The sequence below is a fragment of the Leptodactylus fuscus genome, chromosome 6 (assembly GCF_031893055.1).
Source record: "Leptodactylus fuscus isolate aLepFus1 chromosome 6, aLepFus1.hap2, whole genome shotgun sequence".
In the NCBI taxonomy this organism is placed as follows: Eukaryota; Metazoa; Chordata; class Amphibia; order Anura; family Leptodactylidae; genus Leptodactylus; species Leptodactylus fuscus.
The window spans coordinates 16682968-16698091 of record NC_134270.1 but is presented as its reverse complement, the minus strand read 5'-3'; the positions used below and the strand labels follow the sequence as shown (position 1 = coordinate 16698091).

Sequence of the window (15124 nt, the reverse complement as noted above, 5' to 3'; positions counted from 1 at the left end):
CTCACAAAAGTCTCCAATGATCTCCTAATGGCTAAATCCAATGGTAACTTCTCTCTTCTTATTCTTCTGGACCTCTCTGCAGCTTTTGACACTGTTGACCATCATCTCCTCCTCACTATGCTCCGCTCAGTCGGCCTCAATGACACTGCGCTCTCCTGGTTCTCCTCTTATCTCTCAGACCGCACCTTCAGTGTATCATTTGCGGGCTCTGTTTCCTCCCCTCTTTCCCTTGCTGTTGGGGTTCCTCAGGGCTCGGTCCTAGGCCCCCTGCGCTTTTCTCTCTACACAGCCCCCATTGGACAAACTATTGCCAGATTTGGCTTCAGGTACCATCTTTATTCTGATGACACCCAATAATACACATCTTCCCATGACATCACCCCTGCACTCATACAGAACACCAGCGACTGTCTCTCTGCTGTCTCTAATATCATGTCCTCGCTCTATCTGAAACTAAATCTCTCCAAGACTGAACTACTGCTGTTTCCACCATCTAACAGATCTGTCCCTGATATATCCATTGCAGTCTCAGGCCTTACTATAACTCCTAGGCAGCAGGCCCACTGCCTCGGGGTCATGTTTGACGCAGACCTTTCCTTCACCCCTCATATTGAATCACTCGCACGTCCATGTCACCTCCACCTCAAAAATATCTCCAGAATACGCCCTTTCCTTACCAGAGATACATTAAAGACACTTATTGTCTCTCTGATTCATTCTCGCCTTGACTACTGTAACTCCTTACTAATCGGTCTTCCCCTCACTAAACTCTCCCCTCTACAATCTATTCTGAATGCAGCGGCCAGGCTCATCTATCAGGCTAGACGCTACAGCGATGCCTCGGGTCTGTGCCAGTCACTACATTGGCTGTCTATTCATTATGGAATACAATATAAAGTTCTCCCCCTCCCCCACAAGGCTCTCCATAATGCCGCACCTCCCTACATGTCCTCCCTCATCTCTGTCTACCGCCCAACCAGTGTTCTCCGTTCACTGAATGACCTAACACTTAAATCCTCTATTATCAGAACCTCCCACGCTCGTATACAAGACTTCTCCCGAGCTGCACCACTTCTCTGGAATGCTCTACCCCGGACAATCAGATTAACTCCCAATTTCTACAGCTTCAAGCGCAAACTAAAGACACATCTTATCAGACAGGCCTATCACAATGTCTAACGTAAACCCTTAACCCTCCTCTGTCCCCGCTCCCACATTTCCCCACATGATATGACGTCGTCTCAGGATAACTTTATCTGTCCAAGCTCCATCCACATGTTACAGGACACGACTGGTGACGGCTCAAAGTTTTATGTTCATGTAATGACAGTCACTTCTATTACAAAAGTGTCTGACCTCTGTATAAGCAATGCCGCCCCTGCTACCTCTTGTGTCACCCCCTCTACCTCATAGATTGTAAGCTCTTGTGAGCAGGGCCCTCAGTCCCATTGTGTGAAATGACTTTCTTTGTAATGTATCTTTCTGTTTGTATTTGAACCCTACAAATTTTACAGCGCTGCGGAATATGTTGGCGCTATATAAATAAAATGCATATATATATATATATATATATATATATATATATATATATATATATATATACACATACATACATACACACACTGCGCTCTACTACACTGATCAAAGGGGGGACAGCATTAAATAGTCACCGAACTCTAATGCTACACTACAGGAATGCTGTGCTGTCATACGCCGCTCCTACCTACCCAGAACTCGCAATGACACAATTCACTAAATGACAAGTTATACTCAATCTTTTCTCAAATAACTGTATACAATCTGCTCCTCCTGTATACCCTGCAGATAGGACACTATATACAATCTGCTCCTCCTGTATATCCTGCAGATAGGACACTATATACAATCTGCTCCTCCTGTATATCCTGCAGATAGGACACTATATACAATCTGCTCCTCCTGTATAACCTGCAGATAGGACACTATATACAATCTGCGCCTCCTGTATACCCTGCAGATAGGACACTATATACAATCTGCTCCTCCTGTATATCCTGCAGATAGGACACTATATACAATCTGCTCCTCCTGTATAACCTGCAGATAGGACACTATATACAATCTGCTCCTCCTGTATATCCTGCAGATAGGACACTATATACAATCTGCTCCTCCTGTATAACCTGCAGATAGGACACTATATACAATCTGCGCCTCCTGTATACCCTGCAGATAGGACACTATATACAATCTGCTCCTCCTGTATATCCTGCAGATAGGACACTATATACAATCTGCTCCTCCTGTATAACCTGCAGATAGGACACTATATACAATCTGCTCCTCCTGTATATCCTGCAGATAGGACACTATATACAATCTGCTCCTCCTGTATATCCTGCAGATAGGACACTATATACAATCTGCTCCTCCTGTATAACCTGCAGATAGGACACTATATACAATCTGCTCCTCCTGTATACCCTGCAGATAGGACACTATATACAATCTGCTCCTCCTGTATATCCTGCAGATAGGACACTATATACAATCTGCTCCTCCTGTATATCCTGCAGATAGGACACTATATACAATCTGCTCCTCCTGTATAACCCGCAGATAGGACACTATATACAATCTGCTCCTCCTGTATATCCTGCAGATAGGACACTATATACAATCTGCTCCTCCTGTATATCCTGCAGATAGGACACTATATACAATCTGCTCCTCCTGTATATCCTGCAGATAGGACACTATATACAATCTGCTCCTCCTGTATACCCTGCAGATAGGACACTATATACAATCTGCTCCTCCTGTATATCCTGCAGATAGGACACTATATACAATCTGCTCCTCCTGTATAATCTGCAGATAGGACACTATATACAATCTGCTCCTCCTGTATATCCTGCAGATAGGACACTGTATACAATCTGCTCATTGCACGGTCTCCAGTACTTACCTGGGTTCATTCTCCAAAAACACAGAACTATTGTTTTCCTCCAGGGCTTCACATATAGGGGACATGCAGAAAGGCGAAGAGAAAGCGTCAGAGTCAGAGTCCAGAGTGCTGTCTTTACTGACTTCATCTGAGGATATATCTAAGGAGCGCTCGTCCTCTCCTTGCTCTCCGGCATCTGTGGCTCCCTCTGTAGACCCCTCATACGCACTGCGCTCTGTCAGGGGGTCCGCCTTGCTTGGACTTGGGGCGTCCCCAGAGTTTTCTTTGGTAAAAACAGAAGATTTCTGAAATGTAGAATTAGCGATGTGCCGATTCCTTTTATGAGTCTTCCGGACGGGGGAGCTCTCTGGGGTGATATAGCGTAAGGCCTCCTCATCCTGGCGCTGTATGCGAGTGTTAGGGACCCAGGCCAATATCAGTGTCGTACCCAAGGACTCGTCTTTCTCCATGTACACACACAAATATCCTGAAAGATGCAAAGGAATTGGCTTTAATATACACAGAAAAAAAAAAAAAAAGCAACCTGCATAGACTATAATGGGATCTGCCTGAAGACACTCCCTCCTCCGGACTAGGCCCATTCATTTGGGCCTAATCCGGAGTGGAGTGTCGCGACTGGATGCCGGTGCACTGCACTCGACATCCAGTCGCGGCTACCCGTATTTTCGTCCGGAACCTGAGGCGGCCTCCGGCTCAGGTTCTGGTCCAAAAAACCCCGTGTGAACCCGGCTTAACAACTCCATGGGTCACTTGTAGGAGGCGTCACCACTTACCTGGATGGTGGGATGCGACATTATGAAGCAGCTCTGGGGGGTGGACGCACACATTGTTTTTGGAGAATATGATCTCTCCATCCAGTATTGTAGAGTTTTCTCCCCCAGAGCCTAAGGTCAAGAAGTCGGAGGCCTTGGATGAAGCACGACGAAGAAGCTTTCCCAAAGACATGGCATCAATTCCATCGTCTGCTGAGCGACAGACTTTCTCTGCAAAGCAAGACAAAGCTAAGTGACTACACGTGGTGTAAAGCAAATGCTTAATAAAGTGAATCCTATCCTTATGTTTGTTACTCAATCATGCAAAACGGCTGAACGGATTTGGATAATATTTGGCACATAGATAGTTTGTAACCTCGATTAACACATAAGCTATCCTGGTAAATGACATGGCTTCGTGACTGCTACGAATTTATGTTCACATACTATATTACACTGCTCTTATCTCAGCTTCTGATAAAGCCAGGTCTGTTATCTCTCTGTGTAAACACTCAGCTAACACCCAGTGGATTGTGTACAAGAATTTGCATATTATCTGATCTGCTCCAGGCAGTGCTGACATACTGGATGGGAAAACACCTTTAATCCAAATTGTCAGTTTGCTACTTTTAAACATGCTGGGGAAAAGAAAATCTAATTTGTTGCAAAATTCTAAAACAACGAGAGCTGTGAAGGTCAGAAGTCACAGAGTTCTCCTCAAGCAGAGCTGAGGGGGATCATCGATACCAACAATATGCTCATTATATGGCATCCCAGCGAGCTGCTGAGATGCCAAAACAATCATGGGCACAGTGCAAGGAATGAGTTCAGTGGCAGGCTAGCTTCACAGCTGCCGAAACGCTGGAGCAGGTGAATTATCAATGCCAACAACACACTGATTATATGGCGTCCCAGCGAGCTGCTGAGATGCCAGAACAATCACAGGCACGGTGGGAGGAACAAGTTCAGCAGCAGGACAGCTTGAGAGCTGCCAAAATGCTGGAGCAGGCGGATCATCAACAGCAGCAATTTGCTGAATATAGGCGGATCATTGACGCCAACAAGAAGCAGACAAAAATATACAATATTATAGAAAAAAAACAACAAACAAACTCATAAGCAAAATGTAAATTGGGGCCTACGGGAGTTACAAGGACATCACTGATCAGGGACATCCACAAGTAGGGGCAGAGCTATATGAGGTACAGTCACTCCTAGGCCCTGGACCCTAAGGAGGCCCCAAAGGTTCCCCTGTGACCTACAGATTGTGAGGAGGTGACTGCTGTGGCCTGTAACTGGCTGCAGGGTCCTCCTGGCACAAACAGCCCCGATCTGTATACACAGGGCTGCCGCTACTAGTCATGGCGGCGCAAGAAGAAGTGAGGCCTGGTCTGTTATGTTTAGGACCCCTCACCAGCCGTGCTAAATAATAGGAGTCTGACATCCCCTTTAACAGGAAGCCAAAAATCTGCAAACAAATGTTGAGGTGATGAATTTTAAAGGAATTTTCTGGCCCCATGGGTGTCTGACCTACAATGCGATGTTGTCATTATGTCTGCGTCCTGCGCGGCGCTCGCCATTAGATGTGACAGAAGTGCCGACAGCTGCTCCCGGCTTTATACAGAAGTGTGAACAGAGCTCAGACAAGCGAAGGCACAAAATAAAGAAAAGAAGGTTGTGTTTATCCACCATTATTGCACGATAAGGTCCCGGAACCTGTCAGTCCGCTATGGCGCCGCGCCAACGTGCCAGTCCCATTGTGTAAACAAGGTCTTAATTGTACTTAGTAAGTGGCACTTATTGTTATTCGGCAGCGCAGATTTCCGAGCTCCTAGTGCACCCTGCCGGCAGAGACTTGGCCCTTATTCACACACCAATGATTTCCGTCTCAGCACACAACCGCACTCTATAGTATAGGTCTCTTTTTTTTCCCCTGGAGTAAAATGGACGTGTGAATAAGTGCAGGATCCGGTCACTTACATGCAGCCGTACGTTGTTGTATTCGCTCTTTACACCACCAGGGACCGGTCACAACAGCTGTGCAGCTCCCTGGGAAATATCTCCTGCTGTATACACATATATACTGCGTCCAAGTAGAGACTGAGCAAATATCACTGAGCCAAGGCCAAGGGAACCCGCGACTGAACATTCAGCACAATGTACAGGCAGCACAGTGTATGGTGGTATATAGAGCAGGAGGGGCAGAGCAGGTGGATATATAGCTGTATGCTGGTATATAGAGCAGGTGGATATGTAGCTGTATGGTGGTATATAGAGCAGGTGGATATATAGCTGTATGCTGGTATATAGAGCAGGTGGATATGTAGCTGTATGGTGGTATATAGAGCAGGTGGATATATAGCTGTATGGTGGTATATAGAGCAGGTGGATATGTAGCTGTATGGTGGTATATAGAGCAGGTGGATATATAGCTGTATGGTGGTATATAGAGCAGGTGGATATATAGCTGTATGGTGGTATATAGAGCAGGTGGATATATAGCTGTATGGTGGTATATAGAGCAGGTGGATATATAGCTTTATGGTGTACGGCGGTATATAGAGCAGGAGGGGCAGAGCAGGTGGATATATAGCTGTATGGTGGTATATAGAGCAGGAGGGGCAGAGCAGGTGGATATGGAGCTGTATGGTGGTATATAGAGCAGGAGGGGCAGAGCAGGTGGATATATAGCTGTATGCTGGTATACAGAGCAGGAGGGGCAGAGCAGATTGATATATAGCTGTATGGTGGTATATAGAGCAGGAGGGGAAGAGCAGATGGATATATAGCTGTATGGTGGTATATAGAGCAGGAGGGGCAGAGCAGGTGGATATATAGCTGTATGCTGCTATATAGAGCAGGAGGGGCAGAGCAGGTGGATATGTAGCTGTATGGTGGTATATAGAGCAGGAGGGGCAGAGCAGGTGGATATATAGCTGTATGCTGGTATACAGAGCAGGAGGGGCAGAGCAGATTGATATATATCTGTATGGTGGTATATAGAGCAGGAGGTGCAGAGCAGGTGGATATATAGCTGTATGCTGGTATATAGAGCAGGAGGGGAAGAGCAGATGGATATATAGCTGTATGGTGGTATATAGAGCAGGAGGGGCAGAGCAGGTGGATATATAGCTGTATGCTGCTATATAGAGCAGGAGGGGCAGAGCAGGTGGATATGTAGCTGTATGGTGGTATATAGAGCAGGAGGGGCAGAGCAGGTGGATATATAGCTGTATGGTGGTATATAGAGCAGGAGGGGCAGAGCAGGTGGATATGTAGCTGTATGGTGGTATATAGAGCAGGAGGGGCAGAGCAGGTGGATATATAGCTGTATGCTGCTATATAGAGCAGGAGGGGCAGAGCAGGTGGATATGTAGCTGTATGGTAGTATATAGAGCAGGAGGGGCAGAGCAGGTGGATATATAGCTGTATGCTGGAATATAGAGCAGGAGGGGCAGAGCAGGTGGATATATAGCTGTATGGTGGTATATAGAGCAGGAGGGGCAGAGCAGGTGGATATATAGCTGTATGCTGGTATACAGAACAGGAGGGACAGAGCAGGTGGATATATAGCTGTATGCTGGTATATAGAGCAGAAGGGGCAGAGTAGATTGATATATAGCTGTATGGTGGTATATAGAGCAGAAGGGGCAGAGTAGATTGATATATAGCTGTATGGTGGTATACAGAACAGGAGGGGCAGAGCAGGGGGATATATAGCTGTATGGTGGTATATGGAGCAGAAGGGGCAGAGTAGATTGATATATAGCTGTATGGTGGTATACAGAACAGGAGGGGCAGAGCAGGGGGATATATAGCTGTATGCTGGTATATAGAGCAGGTGGATATATATAGCTGTATGCTGGTATATAGAGCAGGAGGGGCAGAGCAGATGGCTATATAGCTTTATGGTGTATGGTATATATTACATGATGGTCACAGCTCACCTCCGCCCCCTCCCTGCACAATGATTTTCGAACAGGTCACAGAGCATGGTCACACTGCCATATAAGTCAAATAATTCCTGGCTATAGGTTTTTGCCTTCCATGAAGCTGCTTTAAAAGGGGACAGAATTTTACCAGGAGCTGCAATACAGTAGTAATGTAGACTATTATAGAAGCAACCTAATTATTGCTGGTTCAAACCCTGTACAGGAGCTCAAATGTATAAAAAAAAAAAAAAAAAAAATAAAATAAAATAAATAAATTTAAAATAAATAAAAATTAATTATATATATATATATATATATATATATATATATATATATGAGGAATATGCAAATCTGACTCCCAAGATGTAAATAGGGAGACAGTGCCTCTGTTACTGCATAATGTGGGATTTTTACCAAGGCAGTTTCTCAGCTACGGACGGCTGTTTCTGTCTGGTTGGACCTCGTCAGCGCAGCGTAGAGACAACTGACTTGGTAGAGGTGAGAGGCTGAGAGACCAAATTATGGGGATAATGCCACTTGGTAAAATGCCCATGTTATGCAGTAAAGGCTTCCGGGAAAGTCGGGCATGATGTTCAGGGTGCTTCCTATAGAGGGCAGCATAACAGAGGCACTGTCTGCCTATGTACATCTTGGGAGACAGATTTGAATATTCCTCCCATGATGACTTACAGTGGAGCGACTATGGCTGTAGAAGTCTCCACACACCTAATAGGTGGTCTCTTCTTGAGGATGGACATTATCCCCCATAATCTCTCTAATAAAATAAGTCGGGAGAACCTTCCATTTTTGTCCCCCACTAGACCCAGTTACAGGAGGAATACCCAGCAGCTCCTGCAGGATCACATGACTACTTTACAGGGAGGAAGTGGCAACATGGAGGCTCCCATAGCTGTATACAATGGGCTCATTGAGCATTATATACGCAGTGTAAAGGTAGGTCAGACCGCTCACAGCTCCAGAATACTTCTGTGCAGCAGCTTAACTCTGCAAAAATGTGCAGGTATGTCCTTGCAGAGTTACCCCCCCCCCCCCCAACCGTAGACGGCCAGCAAGTGGTTAATTTCCATTCAAAAACCGCCAAATGTACTTTCCTTACAAAGTCCCCCAAATGCAATTTGTATGAAGTCTCAGAAATATGTGGTCTGACCTGATCAATGTGGCCCGGTCTGACCACGTTACTGAAATACCAAGTAACGGCTCAACTCACAAGTCAGCATTTATGAGATAGCCGAATACCCAGAGGAAGAACAGAAATACTTCACCGAGCGAACATGAGATACTAATCTATAGTGTGAACACTGGCATGGCTATGAGGTAACACAAAGTGGTAACAATATCCGGCTCCTTCAGGATACACGAAGGGTTAAAAGTAAGAAATACCTAAGAAGTGGACATGCCCCGATGAATCTGAATAATAAATGGAGTCGGAGGTGCAGCTTCTTGTTCTCTATGGTGTTACACAGTAGGAGACATGTGAAGGGAGTGGGGCGGGGGGGGGGGTAGATAGCCAAGTGTGGAGCCTTGTAGCCCAGGCAATACTCCAAAGAGACAGAAAGGTTTGCAAATTAGATCAGTTTCTAAAATAGAAAACAAGGGTCTCTAGCGCCACCTTGTGGGGTAGCAATCCTTGAAGTCAATGACCGGCCCTTTAACAGGCCTTGCAATATGACTACCGTGTATACTCGAGTATAAGCCGAATTTTTCAGCACAGTTTTTGTGCTGATTTTCCCCCTTTGCAAAGCAAATCCACACCAAAATGCGTGACAAATCTGCAGAAATTCTAATTCATGGCAAATTCCACCGCAGAAATTCTGTTGTTTGAAGTACGTCCCTTGTTTAAAAACCCTTAGGCGAAAAAATTCTGCTTCAGTAGAGGAATTTTTGCACTCGAACAAATCTGCTGTGGAATTTATCATTGAGTTTAGAAATGACGTATCAAATTCTGCGCGGGACAGGCTGTATTTTTGTGCTAACAATTCATTTGGATGGGAATCCTGAGGCAGAATCCGCCTGATGATTGAGCAAGGGAAAAGAATAGAATAAAATAATAGAAAATAAATAAGTCAGATACAGGAAAAAAATAAAAAAAATAAGATAAAATAATAATAATAATAATAATAATAATAGTATAATACACAGTATATATATATTATATTTGATAGAGGTGGATGCTGATATATATCTATATATACTGTATATATATCAGCATCCACCTCTGTCAAATGAGATGAATTCAGGCAGAACTCCTCTGTGTGAACACACCCTTAGGTTTTGTTGACATTCACTATATTAGTGTATGTATAATATTATAATATGATGTTGTAACAAGTAACATACAATAATACTGCAACATGATAATACTAAATATTAGAACAAAACACATCTGTGCGGGAGTCGCCATTGCAGAAACTGTCAAATAACGGCGAAGAAAAGAACCCCCCCCTTCAAAAAAAAAAAAAAAAAAAAAAGAGTCCTGGAGGACCCTGTTATAGTCAATGGTCTCCATATGTAAGCAATGGCTAGCGGTCCGCCTCTCTGTCTTTTCGGGTCCCCTGGCGGGAAAGCTAGTGTGAGCCCATTGCACATGACATGAGAATACTAAATATCGCAATATAAGACTACACAATATCAGGACATGATATCACTAAATATTGCAAATAATAATAATAAATATTACAAAGTAACACAAAGTAACACATAACACTAAATATTGCAACATGAGAGTTATTATGTTACGTTATGTTGCAATATTTAGTATTATGTGTTAATCTGATTATTAGTATTTTGTAATATTTATTATTATTATTATTTGCAATATTCAGTATTAAGATGTTTTTTATTCTGTTACTTTCTCATCATGTTAATACTAAATATTGCAACATAATAAATGTTACAAAAATCGTCTTACCACATACTAGTAACTATTGCCACATCACAGATAATGTCACATAATAAACATGATAATAATTAGAGAATATTGTTGGGATCAGTTAGACCTCCTGTCCGGACATTCAGGGGTTGTCCTAGACTCACAACTCATTCCTATGGATAGGTAAGACATTGTCTGGATTATGGGGGTCCCTCTGTGCCCCCCCCATCATGTATATGAGCTGTTCCGCTGTTGCCTTGTTCATGTCTATGGGTCGCTGGAGATGGCCCAGTATGGTGCTCGCCCGGGTTTGTCAATGCCATAGACTTGATGCCACCTCTAGGGGCCCTCGGGTGGGGCCCTCAGCGATCACTTATTCCTTTGGTGAGAACCCTTCGCTCAGCTACTACGGCGCGGCCTTTCCGATCGTACACATCTGGGACCCGGCGGGGAAGCGGCTGGTAAGTGCTCATTTCCCCTGCAGGAAGCATTAAACAGTACTTGGCCTTGCAATGTAATGAATGGACAAGATGGGCCCTTAAAGGGGAATTCCAGCCCCAACAGTGTTTTTCAGGATAATCCATCAGTATCTGACTGGTGGGGGTCCAACTACTAGACCCCGCACTGATCAGCTGATGCGGCCGTCTCCAGGCACTGCTTATATGCAAGTAATATATGGAGAGCTGCAATACCCAGAGTCACCACTATACATGGAGGGGGCAGCAGCTCTCTGTCTATTACTTGAATAGGCCCTGGTGACACTAGTATCTTCCAGTGAACCAAGGCAGCCAAATCAGCTGATCAGCATGGGGGCTGGTTGTCAATCCCCCACCAGATACTGATGGCATGTCATGTGAGTCTTTCTGCCTTTGCTACCAGAAGCTTCCTGAATGTCTAACTGGTTTACTTGTCCCAATACCAAATTTCCAAATACCCCAAACCCTCTTAGATCAGACCCCAGACCAACTCCCTGATTCCATCCTAAATTTGCCCCAAGGTAATCACTGATTATAATTTGGTTAGTTGGGGGTGACACAGTGGGTAAGTGCTCCAGCATCAGACTCTGGCATCTCAAAGTGGTTGGAAAGCAAATTCACCGAACGGCTGTAACTAAATAAATAGTGCTAGAAGAACAGTAAAGCGAGTAACACTCCTGCTGCAAAGACAAGCCACATGCATCCTAAGGAGAGGCAGAGAGGGGGCGCCAGAGAGCTGCAGCACATACAAGGTTCCAGTGGTGGCCACTGCATTGCGTCCTCTGGACTATGAGGCCTGGGTACATCTCTGACCCCTGGAAGCGCACCAATGAAAATACAACCATACAGCTTAGGCTACATCTGCACATGGGTTTCCGTTGGGGGGGCTCCACTTGGGGACCCCCTGAATACAATACAAAACACTTCCTATTATATCCTGTTTACATTCAGCTCTGTATCTGATTTATTTTCAGGTCATTGACCACAGCTGTGACGTTTTGTTTGCAAGCTCGGTACCCCTCCCTGTGAGCAGTTGAGCCAGCAAATGAAACATCACAGCCTGGGCATGATCTTGGATGCGGGAGGGATTTATTACCTGCGATTTCATTGCAGAGAAGAGTAGAGAAGGGAGGGGTACGCAGAGAGCGAGAGCAGGCAGATGCATCATGGGACATGTAGTTTGTCCACAGACTCACTGCATGTAAATAACAGGGATACAAGGGGCAGCAAGTACAATAAAGCCAAGCAAAGGCTGCACAAGGGAGCAGTGAGGATACAGCACTGCTGTGGAGGGATTTGCAGATAGTTTTTGGAAGCTGGAAACCCCCCATAACTAGACATTAAAGGGGGTTACTTTAGTCAGGTTTTCAATTCCTAAATCTTGAGAGCTCCAGTTACAGAGCGAGCTGACAGGACGGCGCGGACTCCCAGCATCTGATGTTACGGTTTCCTTCCCATGTGGAGATCACGAGTTTCCCTGTATGTAATTATATGAGGGCTGCGGGGGAGGGGGGAGAAGTCAAACACCCTGACAATGAGAGTGCGCAGGTTTGGTGTTCAGGCACCTCCATCTGCCACCGATCAGCCCCTACCAGGCCGGACCCCTCACCCCCGTACCCATTATATAGTAAACTCTAACCCCACATACATTACGCACCTATGGGCACCCCCCTGAATACTGCAGGATTTACACCCAATGGCTGCTGCGGTTCCAGCATCAGATTGGAAGTTTCTTACATGTCATCTACTTTGCTGCCCCTCAGCCGAGTACATGAGATTAGAGGCCTGTGCACACAGTCAGAATTTACCTGCAGATTTGCCGCACAGATTTCAATTCAGAAAATCACCAAAATCTTTCATAATCAAAAATTATATTCCTTATTCACATGATGCAGATTGTTCCCAAATGGAAACTGACCTAGGGCACAAGCCTGCTCGTGTGCATGAAGACCTATAGGGGGTGTTGTCTATCCTCAGAGATGGTAGGGGGGGTTATATACTGCAAGAAAGCTGACTATACGTAATAACTATATACTACACACATGTACAGTATAAGATATGGAGTATAGTCTATTATATACAGGAATTTACAGTATAGACTGTATACAAAGTACATAGACTATGCTATAACTACTAGATGTCACATGTATCTAAATATACACATCTCATACAGTATATATGTATATGGACTAGATGCTGGCTACTATATATTATCATACATGTACAGTATAGTGTATATAGGGACTGTATGGTATGACTAACATGCATTGTATACAATAAAGTATAGTAGGTAATACTCAGTACATTATATATACACACATTAATAGAGACACACAGTAATACAGTCATGTATACACATATATACAGACACGTGCATATAGAAAAATACAGACATGTATAGAGTGTATATATACCTATGCACACAGACAGTAATAGACTAATGTGCATATATATGTAATAAACACTAGTATAGCCATGTATATACAGTACTATATAGACCACCTATATACAGCCACACGTGTATAGACATATATATACAGTACTATATAGACCATACACACAGCCACACTAGTATAGACCTGTATATACAGTACTATATAGTCCACCTATATACAGTCACACTTGTATAGCCATGTATACACAGTACTATATAGACCACATACAGCCACACTTGTATATACAGTACTATATAGACCACCTATATACAGCCACACTTGTATAGACCTGTATATACAGTACTATATAGACCACCTATATACAGCCACACTTGTATAGACCTGTATATATAGTACTATATAGACCACATACAGCCACACTTGTATATACAGTACTATATAGACCACCTATATACAGCCACTCTAGTATAGCCATGTATATACAGTACTATATAGACCATACACACAGCCACACTTGTGTAGACATACATATATATACAGCCACACTTGTGTAGACATACATATATATACAGCCACACTTGTATAGACCATATATATACAGCCACACTTGTGTAGACATACACATATATACAGTACTATATATAAACCATATACACACACACTAGTATAGCCATGTATATATAGTACTATATAGACCACATACAGCCACACTTGTATAGACCATATATATACAGCCACACTTGTATAGACATACATATATATATACAGCCACACTTGTATATACAGTACTATATAGACCACCTATATACAGCCACACTAGTATAGCCATGTATATATAGTACTATATAGACCACATACAGCCACACTTGTATAGACCATATATATACAGCCACACTAGTATAGACATACACATATATACAGTACTATATATAAACCATATACACACACACTAGTATAGCCATGTATACACAGTACTATATAGACCACATACAGCCACACTTGTGTAGACATACATATATATACAGCCACACTTGTGTAGACATACATATATATACAGCCACACTTGTATAGACCATATATATACAGCCACACTAGTATAGACATACACATATATACAGTACTATATATAAACCATATACACACACACACACTAGTATAGCCATGTATACACAGTACTATATAGACCATATATACACAGCGGGTTCGGGTAGTGTGGCCCCTGTGTGGTCAGTGAGGGCCCCGGCCAGTCATTGGCTCACTACCTGCGGATACAGTGCGGCTCCCTCGCCCCCGGCGCCCCCTACCTTCTCGGCTCCCCCGCTGTCTCTCCGCCCGCGGGTCACACTGTCCGGCCACGAGCTGCCTCCAGTGACGGGCGGGGCGGATCCGGGTAACCCCTTCCCTGCCGGGCGGCTGCAGGTGTGGGCGGCCTCAGTGTGTCACATCTGTACAGTCTATACACAGAGAGAGATGGGGAGGGGGGCTCAGTACTGGGGCTCAGCCCGGGAGCTCCGGCCACACAGCGCCCCCATACAGCCGTCACCTAGTGCTGTGCCCCGGCTCTCCTCACACACAGCCCGGCCTCCTCCTCCTCCATCACCTCCCCCGGTGTACAGTAACACTGAGAGACCTCCGCATTATTACAACTTTATTAATATAACCAGACACACACAGACAACAACTATCCCGAGTCACAGCATCCCCACCCCTGCCTGAGAGTGGTACAGTCTG

At 44.4% G+C, this 15124-nt stretch overlaps 1 protein-coding gene across 2 annotated transcripts in view; it reads right to left on the bottom strand.

Annotated features, from left to right (window-relative positions):
* Window positions 1-15012, bottom strand: part of TBC1D16 (TBC1 domain family member 16) — a 34814-nt gene extending 19802 nt beyond the window's left edge. Inside the window, exons 1-3 of one of the 2 annotated variants that reach the window (XM_075279407.1) lie at window positions 14698-15012; window positions 3721-3930; window positions 2948-3413 (exon numbers count right to left, since the gene is read on the bottom strand). In XM_075279407.1, the coding sequence (XP_075135508.1) occupies window positions 2948-3413; window positions 3721-3892 (638 nt within the window). In that variant the 5' untranslated portion in view covers window positions 3893-3930; window positions 14698-15012. Of the gene's footprint in view, window positions 1-2947; window positions 3414-3720; window positions 3931-14587; window positions 14604-14697 lie in introns of those variants that run through there. The other variant, XM_075279408.1, reaches the window with a different exon arrangement.
* Window positions 15013-15124: the final 112 nt, after the last annotated feature.